The 18841-nt window shown below is 44.9% G+C and overlaps 1 protein-coding gene across 9 annotated transcripts in view; it reads right to left on the bottom strand.

Moving 5' to 3' along the window:
- Positions 1-18475, bottom strand: part of REPS1 (RALBP1 associated Eps domain containing 1) — a 234711-nt gene extending 216236 nt beyond the window's left edge. For 5 of the 9 annotated variants that reach the window (XM_033938632.1, XM_033938629.1, XM_033938630.1 and 2 more), the window contains exons 1-2: positions 17724-17876; positions 2925-3048 (exon numbers count right to left, since the gene is read on the bottom strand). In XM_033938632.1, the coding sequence (XP_033794523.1) occupies positions 2925-3048; positions 17724-17876 (277 nt within the window). Of the gene's footprint in view, positions 1-2924; positions 3049-17723 lie in introns of all 9 variants that reach the window. The other 4 variants (XM_033938627.1, XM_033938628.1, XM_033938631.1 and 1 more) reach the window with 3 other exon arrangements.
- Between the last annotated feature and the right edge of the window lie 366 nt (positions 18476-18841).

Below are 18841 nucleotides of genomic sequence, written 5' to 3'. Positions count from 1 at the left end.
TATTCCTTCCTTCACACATGGAATTTCTATCCGTATGGATTCCACACTGCTATCTATGTCATGCAGAATGTTTATTTTATTTGATTCAATTCTCTCTTTAACATATAGCGCCACCTCCCCTCTCCAATTTGATCTACTCTATCCTTGCGATATAATTTGTACCCATGTAACACAGTATTCCATCGATTGCCCTCTTTCCACCAGGTCTCTGAGATGCCTATTATATCTACCTCATCATTTAGTGGTATATACTCTAACTCTCCTATTTTAGTTTTAGGCTTCTAGCAATTGTATACACACACTTCAAATTGTGTTTTTTCCTTGTAACTACAGATTGCTGAGAAGACAGTGAAAATTTGAGTCTTTTACTCTGCCTTCCTCTTAAACCCTCCTGGCTTTCTTTCACCATTATTGGAACCTCTCTACTGGGACTCCCTAAATATCTTGTTTCAATAGTATCCTCCAATGATACCTCACACTGAACTAGAGAGTTGCGCGGGGAAGAAATCAAACCCATCCCTGCCATCCCCAGTAGAATCAAACCCATCCCTGTCCATCCCCACTAGGAGTCAAACCCATCCCTGCTGGAATCAATTCCGTCCCCGCCCGTCCCTATAAACTTCAGAAGCAGTTATTTCATTTAATTATGCTTCTGAATTAAAGGCTTTGGTAGAGACCCATTTACAAATAAGCAAATACATTTTATTACTTTGGAAATATTAATTGGGAAGCATACATACTTTGTAAACGGGTTTCTACCAGAGCATCTAATGTAAATATAAAATATAAATACTCAGCTGATGAGGACCCTCAAGCTGTCAGCTGAGGACTTCCTCTGCAGTTGGCGGGGGGTCCCATTTGTCAAGCTTGGCAGGCAGAAGTAGCATCCCTGAGTCACAGATGCTGGCACCTCAGTGGCTCATGCATGCTGCCAACGACTGCTGCGCTTGATGGAGGGGAGTTCTGGCCGTTACTAGAGGAGGTCCTCTGCTGGCAGTGCTTGGGGATCCCACCAGCCACAGCAAGGGTCAGCAAGTACTTCAACACTGTAGAAATAAAACCATAAATGCATTTCCTTTTCTTTTGAACACAATACAAAGACATCTGCTATATACATTTCCCAAAGCTAACATATTTTAGTCAATAAATTCCAGTTTTTACCTTTGTTGTCCGGAGACTTTTTTCCATCAAGTTGGTCCTGGTTACTTTTTTCTGTTTTCCCATCATCTGTAAATTCTTCTGTTGCTGTCCACTGGTTCCTCCTACCATGGTCCAGCATTTATCCCTCTCTCATCCCCCGGACCATGTGCAGCATCTTTCGCCCCTGCCCTCCAGTCCCATGCCCAACATTTCTCCTTCTATCACCCCTCTCTAGCACCATGCCACATCTCTCCCTCCATTCCCTTCACCACTATGTCCAACATTCCTCCCTCTTGCATTCCTTTTAATCTGTCCCACCGTTCCCTTTCCACCACAACATTTCTCCCTCTCATCTGTACCTCACTCCCTCCCTATGATCAAAAATTCTCCTTTCTTCCAGTCCCCGTGTACACGACCACCTCTTTCCCTCTCACTAACACGCCCAATTCTCCCTTTATATTTCCTCCCCACCTCAGCATCTCTTTCCCTCCCTTCCTCCATCCTCTCTCCCAAGTTCATGCCTTGTGTCCAAAAATTTACTCCCTCCCCCCCCCACTTCTGTGTCCCCCGTTTGCCTCCCATGCATCTCTCCCTGCACTCTACAGCTCCCTCCCCCAAGCCAGCATCCCTTCTTCTTTCCTGGTCCTCTTATCTTTCTTTCCTTCCACTAAGTCCGCACCGTCCCTCTTTCCTTTCCATCCCACCCTCATTACCTCCGTCCGGCGCTTGCAAAATCCCCCCAAACTCCTCCCGAGCTATTCTTCTGCCTTCCAGTGATACCACTTCCTGTTTCTGGCGGAGCAGAGGGAAGGCTCCACTCCAGCGTGATCACTGTGACCGCCAGAGCGAGGGAGACAGAGAGCAACGCCCAGGTAACGCAGCCAGAGGAGGGACGGAGTGGGGGACGCGCTTGGCCTCTTCGCAGCATCCACTGGATGGGGGAAGGGAGGACTGAAAAGGACAGGAGCTCCGGCTTGCTTGCCTGCATGTGACTGACGCAAAGCCTTCCCTCCGATGTCAGCTCTGACGTTGGGGGGGGGGGGGGTGCGGTACGTGTACAGGCAGGAAAATATGAGCCTCTCGGCTCGAGCTGGCTCCAACCCCACGGGATCCCCGAGACCATGAGGGGGGTTCCCACGGGATCCCTACGACCCTAGAGGGGAACCCACAGGACCCCCGTTCCCGTACAGCTCTATACACTGAACCTTCTGCTCCTGGGCGACTGTCAGCTTTCCCCCGCATTTCAATTTAAAAGCTGCTATATTTCCTTTTTAAATGTTAGCACCAGCAACCTGGTTCCATCCAAGTTAAGGTGGAGTCCATTCTTTCGGAACAAGCTCACCCTTTCCAGAATGTTGCCCAGTTCCTAACAAATCTAAATCCCTCATCCCTGCACCATCATCTCAACCATGTATTGAAACTTCGGAGCTCTGCCTGCTTCTTGGGTCCTGCACATGGAACTGGGAGCTTAATACGTTTCAAATTCTAATTAAATGAGTGTGGACTGTAGCAGTAGCCCAACAGTATCAGGGAAGTCAGGGTTAGGTAACTTGCCCCAAATTGCAAGGAACAGTAATCTTGGCCAAGTCACCTAACCCTCCATTGCATCAGGTACAAACTTAGATGGTAAGTCCTCTGTAGACAAGGAAATATCCACCGTACCTGGATGTAATACAATTTGAGCCGCTACTGAAAAAGATGTGAACTAAATCTAAATTATTGTCCACATTATGAAAGAAATTCCATTTAGTTCAAAAATATTAAAAAGTCAATTCTGACATTACCTGTATTTAAACTTTCCATTCTTAAGGGGAGACCAGCTTGAGCGACAGCTACAAGTTTCAAAGCAATATAAAACTGGCTTCTTCCAAAATAGCCAAGCCTTGTTGCACCACAAAGTTCCATAACCTGCAAAACAATACACCACATGAGTTAAAGTGCCTTATTCTAATCACGTAATTTAGGAACAACATTTTTGATCAGTAACAAGCAATGCTCCCTCTAAGACAGTGTTTCTCAGCACGTGGTATACGTACCCCTAAGGGTATGTGAGCCACTTGGAGTGGTACGCGACACTGTGCGGGTCTCCCTCACCCCCTCCTCCTCAATCGCCGCTGCCTCAGGGGATCCCATGCCCTCCCTTCCTGCCCTCCAGCTGCATCCTGCATTTGATCAGTAACAAGCTGCATTTGATCAGTAACAAGCAATGCTCCCTCTAAGACAGTGTTTCTCAGCACGTGGTATGCGTACCCCTAAGGGTATATGAGCCACTTGGAGTGGTACGTGACACTGTGCGGGTCTCCCTCACCTCCTCCTCCTCAATCGCCGCTGCCTCAGGGGATCCCATGCCCTCCCTTCCTGCCCTCCAGCTGCATCCTCGAAGCTGACCCAGAAAGCTTCCCTCCCATGTCCGAACCGACGTTGGATGGAAGCATTCCAGGTCAGCCGGGGATCCCAGTTACATGAACAGTCCTTCCTGCTTTCAGCCGCATTTGTTTGCAGGGTCACAAGCAGCGGTTCTTGCACACTGCACATGGTTGACCCAGAAGCCTTCCCTCCAACATCATAGCTGACGACAGAAGGAAGGCTTGTGGGTCAGCCATGTGAAGCATGCAAGAGCCGCTGCCCACGTCCCTGCAAACAAGTGTGGCTGAAGGCAGGAAGGAGCAGCCCAGCTGGATGGCCCTGAAGGGAGCGAGTGCGGCCCTGGAGCGAGCAAGTAAAAGAGGAGATATCAACATGGGACAAAAAGAGAATGGAGGGCATTTGGGGGACAAATTTGGGACAAAGACTGGAAGGCAAGGAGGGGGCACAAATTCAGGACACAGAAGGAAGGGAGGGTGCATGAACTTGGGACACAAGGGAGGAAGGAAGGGGGAGGAAGGAAGGGGGCACTAACTTGGGATATAGGAGGGAGGGAATAGAAAGAGAATTGTTGGGCATGAGTGTGTGAGTGAGAAGAGAGATGGTGACACATGGGTTAAAAAAGAAAGAGGAATATTGGGCATAAAGAGAGAGCGGCGAGAGGTAGAGATGCATGGGGAAGAGAAGGAGGGAGAAATATTGGATATGGTGAGGGAGAAATGTTGGATATGGTGGTGGAGAAGGAACAAAAGAACAGATTGAAGGGGATGCAAGCGGAAGAAATGTTGGACATAGTGATGGAGGGAGAGATGTGACATGGTGCTGGAGAGCGGTGGGTGATAGAAGGAGAAATGTTGGGCAAGGGGGTGGTGGGCAGTGGTGAAAAATGCTGCACTTGATCTGGTGGATGAGAGAGGGAGAAATGTTGGATGTGGTAGTAGAGGGAGTGGGAGAAATGCACCCTGGATCTCTCTCTCACTTTCCCCACTCCCTTTGCAGCAAAGGAGGGAATGAGAGAACAGTGAGAGAGAGAGGGAGATGTTGCCAATAGGGATGGAGGAAGAAAAGTTGAAATCATGGAGGAAGAGAGAGAGAGAGATGTTGGTTGGGGAAGGGAATGAGATTCAGAGGAGAGGAAGTGTGTAGGAGGCAGAAAGAAAAAAATATTAGTTGCACAGTCAGAAGGAAGTGCAAAAAGAGACTCATGAAATCACCAGACAACAAAGGTAGGAAAAATTATTTTATTTTCAATTTAGTGATCGAAATGTATCAGTTTTGAGAATTTATATCTGCTGTCTATATTTTGCACTATATTTGTCTATTTTTCTATAGCTGTTACTGAGGTGACATTGCATATTTTAAAGTCATCTGCCTTAATCTCTTTTAAAAAAAACAACAAATATAAATGATAATTAACATTTTCTCTGTGTATGTGTTTTTTAAATTTTGTAGTTACCATTATTTATTGTTAATAAGATTATATTGTGTAGCATTACAATTAGTACTATTATGGGGGTGGGGTTAGGGGTAGAGCTTAGGCAGGACGGGGCAGAGCTTAGGCGGGGTACTCTGATATTTCTTAGACTTGGGGTACTTGGCTTGAAGAAGTTGAGAAACACTGCTTTAAGTGATTGGTTAGGTATGTACAAATTTTTTCTCATGTGGGTGGCATGTTCTAAATGTGCTCAGCTTAGAGGAAACATATGTAACAAGTATTCTAAGACAGTATTTTTCAACCTTTTTACACCCGTGGAACGGCAGAAATAAAATAATTATTTTGTGGACCAGCAAACTACTAAGACTGAAATTTAAAAAAAACATTTCCGCCCCGTCTCTGCGAGCTCGGTTCCCGCAACCCATCTGCACAAGCCGCAGTTATGATTTTTTATTGAATGTATTTTATTAAAGTATAAAAAGAAACAATATTCTGTACAATTGTGATTTTATAAATACAAATATACAGAGCAAGGACCAACAAAACCCTGTCTCCCCTCCCCTTCACATATATCCCCTTTACTATCAAGAAAACTGAACAAGCCAAGTTCATAGAAATACCATGCTAACAGAATAGTGCAGTCACACATGACAAGAATAGTGTTAGGGGAGTGACCCCTGGTCCGAGAGAGCCCTAAGCCAGCTGGAAGCTAAAGAAGCACTGCCTGGGCTTTGCAGTCTCCAGTTATGTCTCCAGCAGGATATATATTTCAAATCTGATATATTCTAATGACAAAATAGAAATAAAATTTTTTTCTACCTTTTGTTGTCTCTGGTTTCTGCTTTCATCTTCATTTCACTCTTTTCCTTCCAGCGTCTGCCCTGTCTCTTCAATCCAGCATCTGCCCGTTCCATCGACTGTCTGCCTTCTCCCCCTTCCATAAGTATCTGACTTCTTTCTATACCCCTCTCCCCTTTCCATCTAGCCTGTGCCTCCTCTCTCCTTTTTACATGATTCATTCCAGCTTCACTGCTTTCTTTATTTTTATCTCTCCTACACCAGATCTAGCATCTTTATCCCTCTCTCATATCTTCTACCTTGGCTCCCGGGAGGCAGGTCACCAGCCGATCCTGTCTTCCTCCCTCTATGTGGCTGTCGACTTGTCCGATCATGAAGTCCCCCACGATTGCTGTCCTCTCTTTCTTCTCTTGCTTCTCTAGCCACAGGTCCGTGTCCCCGGTGTATGACCATTTCTCCAGCCATAGGTCTATGTCCTCTGTGCACTTCCATCTTCCCTCATCCTGGCATTGGCTTGTACCGGACTCGTCTTCCTTGTGGTTGTCCTTCAGGTGGTCCTCAATCACTGTAGGTGTATCTTGGCAGCTCCACTGTTGTTGATGATTTTCCACGGCCTCCCTGTATGCCTGTTTGATGAACTTCTCTAACTCCCTGACTTCTTCCTCAACGGTTTTCTCTGTCATGAAGTTTTCTGCCTCTCTGTCCTCCTCTTCCACTGCTCAAAGTACTTCTAGTTTCAGTATTCTGCCCTCCAAGAGTCTGACTTGCTTCTTCAGGCCCTCCAGTTCCTCGCATTGAGTGCTTACATAAGACCGCCTCCCAGAGGGGAGGTAGTCATACATATGGCAAACGGTGCAGAAACCTGGGTAGCTCAACATACTGCTTCTGTCTGCTGCATCCATTGCTGTCAGCTTGCCGGTGTGTCATCTGGTGGAGGATGGGCTGGGGAGGGCTTCAATGGCTGGGAGGGTGTAGATGGGCTGGAGTAAGTCTTAACAGAGATTTTGGCAGTTGGAACCCAAGCACAGTACAGGGTAAAGCTTTGGATTCTTGACCAGAAATAGCTAAGAAGAAAAAAATTAAAAATTTAAATTGAATCAGGTTGGGCAGACTGGATGGACCATTCGGGTCTTTATCTGCCGTCATCTACTATGTTACTATGTTATGTTACTATGTTATGTGGCTTCTCCTTGTTTAGGAATCTGTGTAGTGTCTTTGGTGTTACTGTGAAGTCCTTTTCTTGATTTTAAACCTGCTACCCCTGTTGCTTGTGTGTGTCCTCTGTGTCTGCTGTGATTGCCCTCTGCTACTACTGTGTTTGTTTATCCTGTTGCCCTTGTGGTACTTGCCTGTGTAGGTGTCCTTCCTTAGTGTTTCTTCTTTGCTCGTCACTTCTTAAGGCCCTTCGCAAAGGCTCTTTCGCTAAGGTGAGTGCCTTTAATGCTCGCCTTTGAAGCATGTTGAACGGCTGAGCTCCGTTGTCCCCTTCCCTTTTAAGGAGGAGCTCCGGTGGATGATGTCGGGGGTGGGCAGAGCTACCTCTCGCCGATGCCCCTTGCTCTCTTCCCCTCTCCTGTTTTCTTCTCTGCTTTTCTCTCCTTCTCAGAGATGTCAGATAGTAGAAATTCAGAACATTGGAGTCCTGGGGGGGGTGTCCAAGATGGCAGCGGCGTGACTGTTGGGTTGCGGTCGAGTAGCTGGATTTTTGTCTCTGTTTCCCCTGTTCGGCAATGCCGCATTCAAAGCTCAAAGGCGTAGTCCGAACGGGCACCTTACCGTCGGTATCTTCTACGCCAATGTGTCAAATGCTGCTCGACTTCCCCGCCAGAGCTCATCTCAACAGTGGAGAACGAGGTGCTGTGGCATTAATGCCCTCGGATTTGGACATCACGCCGGAGCCGAAAGTCTCTCTCTCACCTCCCAATCTGACTATCCCTCCATGCCCAGCGGTAGAGACGCCTACGCTGCAGAGAAAACTGGATTCCGAAGTGGTATCCGGAGTCTTCTTGCCTGAGGAGAGCTGGACGGATCAAGGAGCCGCAGGGAAGGCTAAATATCAAGGAGCCGAGAGTTCTTTCTCGACCCCCATGGAGGTCACTCTTAAGGATGTCTGGAGTTTGTTACAGAAGATAGAAGGAACACTTAGAAAATCCACAGAGGAAACTGCAAGTTTGATAGGTAGTCTCTTGTACAAACTGTTGAAGTAATTAAAAGACACTGAATCTAAGTTTCTCACTGTAAATGAAGAAATTGCAGCCTTAAAAACTATTAATGAAACTTTGGTTAAAAATAAGTTATTGATTCATAGAAAAATTGAACAACTAGAAAACTTTAACAGAAGGTTAAACCTAAGAATATTAAATTTTCCAAGATCCCCTGATCTCTCTCCAGTTGATTTGTTTAGAAAATATATGATAGAAAATTTGAGCTTCACCTCTGATACTATTCCTCCATTAAATAAAATTTACTATTTACCTTGTCCTGTAAAGAAAAGAGGGATTGAAGCAGAAGTAGTAATAAATCAGGAAATTCAGCAGGCTTCAATGGATCTGGGCAATGTTTCCCAGATTTTGGAGACAACATTATCAACAATTGACGAGAGGGCCACTTTACTTATCTCATTAGTTTTTACCCAAGATCTCAATGCCGTGATGAGAATGTATTTTAGAAAGGCACAAACTTCTTTCTTTGGACAACGTGTTTGGATATATCCTGATGTCAACAAGGAAAGTTTGATTAATTAATAAAAAAATTAATAAAATTTTGTTTTCATTGTGTTTGTCTTTTGCTTAAACTGTTCAATACAGTAGACTGTTGGCTTCCCAGCCAGTAGTTCCTGTGGTAATGACATGTATGTTGCCTTTCTTTCCTTCAAGGAATGTATAAAATACATTCGCATATTAATACAGAGGAGTCGGAGTCAGAAGTACAAAAAACTGAGGAGTCGGAGTCGGAACATTTATCTACTGACTCCACAGCCCTGAAGGAAACTCAAGCAAGGAGGAAGCTTTTTCTTGCAATGAGGCAGGAAACAAAAGATTTGGGGGCCAACTTCCAATTGGCATACCCATGCAAATGCATAATTAAGCATGCCGGATTGAAATACACTTTTTTTGTTCCGGACCATTTAAGGACTTTTCTGGACTTGAACAAAATCTCTACGAGTTAAGATAGTTGGTAGATATAAAGAGTTGAGCTATTACCGTTAATGCCATGTGATTGAATTTAATTTTCTTGCTTATGGTAATTAAGTCCCTTGTTTTTCTAGGACAACCCCCCTTTAAGTTGGGGGTCTAAGAAGAATTTAATTGTTGTTGTATTATAAATTTATATTTGGAAATTATCTTATTTCCTTTTTGCTTTGCTTAATCTAATCTAATCTAAACCTTAAGTTTATATACCGCATCATCTCCACGAATATGGAGCTCGACACGGTTTACAAGAACTTAAATAATAGGTAGAGAAGGAGAAAGGTTTACATGAAACAAATGTTCAGTTGCTTGTCATATATTGCAAAATGTAATAAATAAAATAAAAAAAAAAAAAGAAATACAGAGCATTAGAGGTTGAATTTAGGTGGACCACTAATATAGCTAGGGCTCTGGCTTCCGTTCTTCCCTGTCTGTTGATATAAGAGTGCTATACAAATGAATGAGTCAATCAACCAGTCATAAATATATCTGTTAAGTCATAGGATTCAACACGTAATGTGTTTTGGCTAATACGCCTGCATCAGGAGTCCATACATACCCTGGTCAAAACAAACCAATAATCAAAATTAATTCCTTAAGGATAAAGATCTAGAAGGAACAGGAAGCTCATGTTCCTTCTAGATCTTTATCCTTACAGAATTGATTACCTTTACAGAATTGAATTTTATTATTGGTTTGTTTTGACCAGGGTATGTATGGACGACTGATGCAAGTGTATTAGCCGAAACATGTTACATGTCAAGTCCTATGACTTACCAAATGTTTTTATGATTGGTTGATTGACTCATTCATTTGTATTGCACTGCCAGTTGCTATTAAAGTTTGAAGACCTGGCCTCTTCTGCTTACTATGTATTGGACATAAGAGTGCTGTCATATTGTCTGAGAAGATCCTTCCCATGTGGCAGAGGATAAAGGAAAGCAACACTTTCCAGATTGTTCTCAATCAGAGACTAGCAACCTTGACCAGTTTGCTGAAGACAGTGGGCTCCCCAATGTGACAGGCTGGCATCTGTAACAAACAAATCTGGAGTTGCAACATCTTCTAAGAAGATTTGGAAGATGAATCTACCACAAGTAAACTGTCTTGCTTGAGAGGTCCATGAAATAATTTTGTAATCTTCTAATGTAGGGGACCAATGGCTAAGAGACCTCTAAAGCAGTCTCATGCAAGTCTGTCCATGCAAGATCATCCTAGTTAGCTGCCATGGTACCCAAAATTGAACATAATTCCATGCTCTGGGTTGCTAAAGCGAGAGAAGGTAGGTAGTTAATTTGAATTAGTGCTGAAGAGAAGAGAGAAGAAATATTTTTCCCTTCTTGGTACTGAATCAGACTTCTAAGTATTCCAACAATTGATATGGATTCAATTGGCTTTTGATATAGTTGATCACCCAACCAAGAGAACAGAGGAGATATACCAACTTAGGAATCAAAGAAACTCTTATATCTTGCCATCCCAAGTCCTGTAAATTTTCTTCCCACTTCTACCTCTAACCCTCTGTTGTAGTTCCTTCCTATTTCTCCTACTGTAAACCGCGTCGAGCTCTACGAACGTGGAGATGATGCGGTATACAAACCTAAGGATTAGATTAGATATACCACTCTGGAGGAAACATTTAGGCTGTCTTGAAAGATGAGGACCATATTAGATAATCATCGAGTTGGAGTGAACTTGAGTTTTCTCTCTCTCTGAAGGAGCCTTAGAAAAGCCAAATGGCATAATCAAACTGATCAGACCCCCCCCCCTCTAATACTGCAAAGTAAGTGAATCAGAATCTCCCAGGGCAGGCTTCAGGAACAGAGTACGAGCTTACAAGAATGAAGATTAACGAGATAAAAACCTAATCTTTTCTTCTTGTACAACCCCACTCTATCCCTGAACTCTTAGGACGTAACATAATAGTCTCTCAAACTCAGGGTGGGACCAATGAGCCTGCTACCAGGATCGAAGATTCAAATACAGAATCCCTCTTGGCTGCCACATCTATTCTGTAAAATTTCATGAATGTATGTAGAGAAGACCAAGTAGTGGCTCTATAAATCTCTTCGGGGAAAACCGCTGAAGACTCCGCCCAAGAGGAAGCCACACCTTATGTGGAGTGGGCATTCACCCAAATAAGAGGCCACTTCCCAGCTCCGATATAAGTGGATGAAATAGCCATCCAGAACCACCTGGAAATTGTGGCTTTCAACACCAACTTACCCTTACAGGCTGCTTCCGCCAGTACAAACAGATCTGGTAAACAAAATTTGTTTGTGACTTCCAAGTTTCTCAGCAAAAGGCGCACATCCAGAGATTAACAAAAGGCGCACATCCAGAGATTAACACCTTGTCATGTTTACATGAACCCGAGGGAGCACAGGCTAGCAAACACACCTCCTGACTGATGTGGAAGCCAGAAACAACTTTCGGCAAGAAAGAGGGAACTGCGCAAGGTCATGCTTGAGTCCATAATTCGAAGAATAGGATCTTTGCAGGACAAAGCCTGAAGTTCAGACACTCTTCAGGGGGAGGAAATGGCTACCATCTTGACAGTGAGATCCATCAGAGAAGCTTGGTCCAGTGGCTCATAGGACGGACTCAAAAGTGTCCTGAGAACCAGGTTAATATTCCAAGTCAGAAACAGCTGTCATGCCCTTTAAAAACCTAACCAAATTTGGATAAGCCACAAGAGAGCTCCCATGGGGCTTAAGCCCAACTTTCTGAACTCTCAGAGCGCCGACTACTAGGCCCTTTTCGAGGCCCTCCTGGAGAAAAGCAAGTACAGTATATCCAGAATCAACACCAAGCTCAGGTTTCTATTCTTCAGAGTGCACAAAGATTTGAAGCACTTCCAGGCTTTCGCATACGTTGCAAATCACCTTCTTCTTGCTGTATAAGACGATAGCAACTATCCATCTGAATAACCCCCTGCACACTAGATCTAGTACTCAAGAGCCATGCCATGAGACCAAAACGCCTCTATCAGTACCGGTTCTTGTTTGTTTGACCAGCCTTTCGAAGAATACTATCCGCAAATACTTCAGGGGTAGAGAATGACACCGAGAAAAAGTTTGTCTCCATCTCTGCCCTGCCCCCTCGGACTCTGTCTCCATCCCCGCCCCTTCCCTGTGGACTTTGTCTGATCCCATCCACACACTTCTTGAATAGCTATTCTATATTGAAATCATTTTATTAAAGTATATAAAGGAACAATATACTGTACAACTGTCATTTTATAAATCACAAATACAGAAAAAGGATTAACAAAACCCAACTCCCCTCACAATATCCCCTCCACTATCAGGAAAACTGAATGCTACATAGAAAACTTATCCTAACAGAATAACTTGATCACACACAGAGAACACCAATACCAAATACATAATAACTGACCAAAAATGATAAACATAAATTAAACCAAAATCCCCAAAAGCCACACCTTCCATATAGTACAACACCAAAGAAATAAAGAAATTCATTTCCTCCTATACTGTGCAAAATATAAAGATCACACATGCCAGGGATGGTGTTAGGCCAAGGAGTGCAATAACTGCTTGGCTGGCCCAGACCTTCTCTCCGTCAAAATTGACATCAGGGGGAAGGCTTATGGGCTGGTGGCGTGCAATCGCTGCACGTGCCCAACCCTTTTGGAGTTGCGGGGCCAGGCGGCAAGCAGTGGCAGCAGGCAGGGAGGGGGTGGGCGGCCAGCCCGCGTACCCCCAACAGGCGGTCTGCATACCGCAGGTTGAGAAACCCTGCTGTAGAGGACACAGAAGATGGAGAAAGAAGTCTAATCTGATCATATCAATAAACATCACAACAAACATTTTTTGAAAATAGAATAAACAATAAAACAATGAGACTCAGCCTAAACTAACTATGTGGGGGCACATCAACCAGAGACCCCCCCCTGAATAGAGAATGACACTGTGACCCATTCCCGTGGCTAACTGCAGATGACCACAGTAAACCGCAGGAATGGGTAAAATTAATATCTGTTCACCGCCGGCATGGGGACACAAAGAAAGGACGTTGTGTCATAAGGAGGAGCCTGGCAGATGGAAGGCCACGAGCATCGTCGAGCAAGCCTGTGTTCGATGGCTTGCTCTGCTTGGTTTGTACCAGCAGCAGGGAAGGAGGGAAGCCGTCTGGAAATGCTGGATCCTCAAGCTAGTGCTGCCCGATTCGCCTTCTGGTTTAACTTTAAAAACTAATTATGGCCTGTGGAGGATCACTGGTGCACTTTCCTTCTGCCACAGTCCACCCCTCCTCTGACCTAAAACATCCTATTTTGGTCAGGGGTGGACCGCGGCAGAGGGAAAGTGCATCAACGATCCTCTACAGGTTGCAATTAGTTTTTAAAAGTGAGACTGAGAGACCAGGAGGATGCCAGATGATGGTGGAGAGAAGGGGGAAGAATGCCGGCCTTTTGGGGGGGCTCCCTGGTGTAGTAGCTATTAGAAGTACATGGAGGGAGGGGGGATCCAAAGGGAGAGGCATATGCTGGACTGAGGAGGGGAGGTGAAGGGGAAGAAATAAATGGGTCTGAAAACAGAGGAGAGGGAGAGAGATGGTGGACAATGGGATGGAGAGAGGGAAAGAGCAAGGGAGAGAAGTTGGACCCAAGGAGTGGTGTGCAGGGAGGGGGGATAGAGATAGTGGCTAGGAGGGCAGTTGGAAAGAGCAAGGGAGAGATGATAGACCCTGGGGTGGTAGGAGAGATGATAGACCCTGGGGTGGTGGGGAAGGAGGGACAGATGCTGGATGAAAAGGTAGTTGAGAAAAGGAGAGATGGTGGATCTGGGGATGGTGGGATCTATTGCTGCAATCGCTCTTTCATTCTTTGGGCCAGCGGCGTTGTGAGTGAAGTAAGCACGATGCCTTCCACGGCTGGAAGCTTTCCCTCTGCTACTGCACCCTGGCCTTGCTTTTACAGCATAGCAGCATTTTTTGGACCTAACACACAGCTGCTGCTCTGCAAAGGCAGCACTTTAAGAACATAAGAATAGCCATACTGGATCAGACTAATGATCCATTTAGCCCAGTATCCTGTTTCCACAGTGGCCAATCCAGGTTAACAAGTTCCTAGCAGAAACCCATTAAACTGTACACAGTAAATCTAGCACCAACAAATCTGTTCTGAAACTGAGCAGGCTACTATGGAAGGCCACAACCCCTAAACATGATGAGCATGATTGCGAGTCTGGAAGAAAGAAATTATGGGGAAACTAGGCAAGAAGCTGATCTAACTATTTGACCCAAGCTCTTGCTTTTTCTGCCAGGAAACCATTTTTGATCTGAAATCATGCTTTTGCAGCAAGGGAACCATGGTAAGATTATTGTGCACAATGAGTTTTATGCAGTATTATATGTACACCTTATCTATTCCTGTTTGTTCAATTACAAATCACAGCACATTCTTTATTCTTACTCATTCTTAGATCTGTTTTGCCTGTAAACTTGGAAAGTGACATTTCCCAGTTTCAGTTCTACTATCTTGATGTCTGTTTTATATTGTTATTCCTTGCATAAGATAAAGCAGTTAGCTTAAGAAATAGGGCTCCAATCATGCTTTGTACAATTGTGGTTTTACATTTTGGAATGCTCGGTTTTGTATTTCTATTCACATCACCTGCTGTAGAAGACAACTCAAGTGAGGCTGAACACATAGCAAATAAGTTCTGTATTTCTGTTCACAATGTTGCTGATTAGTGGTAATAAACAATATTTCAAATACAACTACCCTATGTCTGCTCTATATGCATAAAGTATGTTTTCTGTGGATTCTTTAAGTCGTATCTGACTGTTCATTTATCAAACAGGTCAATCCCGTTTACCTTGGATAATCAAGACTTTAATGTTACAGTACACATTGTAACTGCAAAAATGATCTGCATTTCTATTTTGGTTCAATAAAGGTTAACAATGTATTCATGCAGCATTGTGTGTACACCTAATTGCTATAGAAATGATTAATAATTGAAAATAATATTTTTTCCCCCAATTGGGCAGCTTCTGTGCAATTCCTATCTGAAATCAAATTAGCAGGGATCACCAATTACACCTCTCAGAGTGAGCTGGTCATTCTCATGAAAATTTGTTGGGTGCCCATCCATAATAAATATGAATCTTTCTCCTTTGCCAAATGAGCTTTACCTCAACTGAACAAGAAACCCAGAGTGTTGGCACAAAAGTTTTACAAGTTAATTAACAGTCTTACTATGATTTTTGCAGGGGCAGAGGAATATATTTTTGCTTTGGAGGGCCAAGCTGTTCATGCTATTCCATTTCCCTTATTGATTTTTTTGTTGGGTTATCACCCTATCAATTGATTTCCCACCTCATTCAGCTCTCTAGTACATTACATCCAAATCTTCTAGCTCATATATGCCCATACAGTTCAATGTGGGTAACAAAAGAAGAACTAGAGCATCCTCTAGGATCGGGGTTGACAACCTTTTTAAAAGCAAAAAGCCATTTTATCCTGTTTTGACTCAAGATTTACAAAGAGCTGCAAAGGGTAAAGAAGGGGGTATGAGATATTCCAGGTCTCTCACTCTCTCTTTCCTCCCCAAGGACTAGCTTCTCAAACCTCTTTCTCCTCTCTAACCCCTCATTCCTCCCTCCCCCCAAGTCAAGGCTCCCTCCCAACCCCACTATTCCCCCCTCCCCCCAAGGGCCTATCTAGGTACTGGGGCAGTCTTCAGGACAGGAGCATGGCCCTCTCATGGCAGCTCAACCCAATGACCCTGCCCCCGCCACTCCGCCATAGATAGGTAGGCTCCCCCAGGCCTACCGAGGTACCTGGTGATCCAGTGGGGGTACTTATGGCAGAAGCACAGCCCTCTCGCAAATGCCTTCTGAAATGTCTGTCATGACCTTTTGCGGCTGCTTGTGGCATTTCCTGTAGTACCATGAGATGGTCGCGGAAGCCATTTTAGAAGGCAGCTGTGAGGAACAAGAGGGCTGCAGCACCTACCACGAAGACCCCCGCTGAATTACCATGTACTTCAGTAGGTCTGGGAGGCCTATACATGGGTGAAACACCGCAGCCACTGGGGGAGAAGAGTCGCATGTTGCCAACCCCTGTTCTAGGACATCACAGAATAACAGCAAAACACAGAATACACAACTCTTTAGTGTCAAACTACAGATTTAGCAAATAAAGTCTCCAGTTGTTTCCTATGCATATAATAATCTCTAACTGATCCAAATTACAATAGCAATACATTCCACAATAAGGCAGCCTGATAAGACAAATTAAACTGCTTCCTAGACTTCAAATGTCCAGCTGATGGAAAAGTTAATAATACCTGGTTTCCAAGACCATGCATAATGTTTCCAGTTAATCACTGAAAATAAATTTGCATATATTCTGGTAAATCACCCTACAATGCCTTGTGAGCTCAAATGAAGATCCTTCAAAATATACTCTTATCATAAACAGAAAGCCAGCAAAGCTCTAAAAAGTGGTTATCATGTTTAAATATAAAATAAATCAGTTTGACAGCTGCATTCTGTACTAACTGCAGCCTATGTTTCAAAAATTTCAAGCAACCAATGATTACATAAACTGGATTACAACAGTCTAGCTGTGATAACACTAAAGATTGAACAAGTAAATTAACACTGGCAGGTCAAAATATTTTTGAACAATTCTTAAGCAACAGATAATGTGGGAATAGGGAACGCACCTATTTCTATATCCTAAACTAAACTAAACCAAACCTTAAGTTTGTATACCGCATCATCTCCACAATCGTAGAGCTGTACTTCTACGCTTAATATCTGGAGTGCGCCATAAAAGCTTGAAAAGTGTAAATTATTTGGTTACAACATAAAAACAAAAAAAATGAAGGCAGATAAAGTCTATCTAGTCTGCTTATCAGTAAGGGATGTGACTAGCTAACAAGTTCAGCAGTAGTAAGTAGCCATATCACACCCACAACCCACCACCAGAAACTAAAGAGCAACAGTCTGATAAGAGCCAATCCTTCAGGATTAGCATCTATCACGGGAAACTGCGGACTGCTTTCTTGAAGGCTCTAACCCAGTGGTCTCAAACTCACGGCTTGGAGGCCACATGCGGCCCACCAGGTACTATTTTGCGGCCGCAGTCTGTACTAATGCTGCCCGCTCTTTGCAGCATCCTCCGGCTTCCCCCCTGGCCTTCTGCTCTTACCTTCAGATAATTACTGCAGCCTGCAGAGATGATTGCCAGTGCTGTAGCGATCCTTGCAGGCTGCCATCGTCCTCAGCAGCACGTTCCCTCTACCGCGATCCTGCCCCTGATGTCAAAGGAGGGGTGGGACCGCAGCAGAGGAAACGTGCTGCGGAGGCTGATGGCAACCTGCAAGGAACGCTACACCACCGGTGATCCTCTCTGCAGGCTGGGTAATTAGTTGAAACTAAGACCGGGAAGCCAGGGAGGAAGCTGGAGGACACTGCAATCAAGGGGGGAACATGCAGGCCTTCAGGGAGGGGGAGAGATTTATAAACCATAAAGAGTTTTACCTCGTGCAAAATTGTAATTTCTTTAATAAGACATTAACTATTTTTTTTCTGCGGCCCTCCAAGTACCTACAAATCCAAAATGTGGCCCTGCAAAGGGTTTGATTTCGAGACCACTGCTCTAACCGGTCACAGTCAAAAGTCCTAGGACATAAGTTTGAAGTGACTGTCTGATTCAGGGTCAAGTCCAGTCTCTAAGCACCCAGCAGACAACAATGAGGGGGGGGGGGGGGGTTACCAAATTGTTTCCAAGATTGGAAAGCATCTCCTTAAATTACCTGCAGGGACACCTCGCTTGGGAGCTGTGCGGCCCGGAAGAGCTCCAGCACCCTGCCATTGGACGCCACTTTCTTGGTGTTGTCCGTGTCACAGTAGGCAAAGAGATCCGAATAATACTTCTGTTCCGCCTCGCTCAGCGTTAGCCCCTCCATTCGTCATCCAAGGGCCGGCAGTAGCGGAGCCCCGTGGAAGGCTTCAGCAGTTCGGCACCCTGGGCACAGCACCACTGCCAGCAGCGGGCCGGGAAAGCCTAAGTGGGAGAGACCCGCGGTCGTTTGTCAGGGGCTGCGAGCGCAAAACTTAGGGGGGGGGGGGAGAAAAAACTTTATTTATTTTTCTTTTAAGCAGCGCAAGGCGCGGAGCCAGTAATGCAAAAATAGAAGAGGCGCGCGCGTGCGCGCAACAGCCAGCGACTCCAGCTCGCGCTCTTGCAGCCCGACCGACGGGAGACTCGCTGCGCTCTCAACGTTCTCGCGTGCTCTGTCAGCAACCGAGGCAGGGCGGGGAAGCGAGAAGCGCGCACGGTGCCAGAGCCGAGAAGGGGTCGTGATTAAGGGCTGCCGTAAACGTGACTTTTGTTGGGCGCATGAAGTTTAAGAGAAGGAAACGAAAAGAGGAAGTTTCACAGTCTCTGCCGTCCTCTTTTATTCCTCCAACTACAAACTACTGTTCTAGCTTCTGTAACTACTCCACCTCCTCCTTTATAGCGCCGTCGCCATTTACGGCGTCTAGATGACGTTAACGCAAAGACGAAAAGCCCCGGATGTTGGGCTACCGTTGACCCTTTCTATGCCAGAGCTGGAAGAGTGAGGGGCAGCGCGAGCAACGACACCTAGCGGCTGCGCCCTAAACAGCCTCTACTGAACTCGGAGCTCGGTAGCAGAGTGAAACAAGTACAGTGCTGTATTTTCTAGCTGTGTACGGTGGGGTCCTGAATCTCAACAGCCTGTGCTGCTTTGTATAGAATACGATCATTTCGCAACTTGCCTTTGCCCCATCCCCACTTCTCTCGCTCACCACCAGCTCTGTTAAGAGATTCCGATTTTCCGAAAGCAGCTTATTATTTTCTATGTAATCGCCAAGCTGACGTAATTTTTTTTAGAAATTTCAGTCGGGA

Source organism: Geotrypetes seraphini, chromosome 3 (assembly GCF_902459505.1).
Source record: "Geotrypetes seraphini chromosome 3, aGeoSer1.1, whole genome shotgun sequence".
NCBI classification, from domain to species: domain Eukaryota; kingdom Metazoa; phylum Chordata; class Amphibia; order Gymnophiona; family Dermophiidae; genus Geotrypetes; species Geotrypetes seraphini.
The sequence above is the reverse complement of the archived record's forward strand: the minus strand, read 5'-3'. Positions and strand labels throughout refer to the sequence as shown.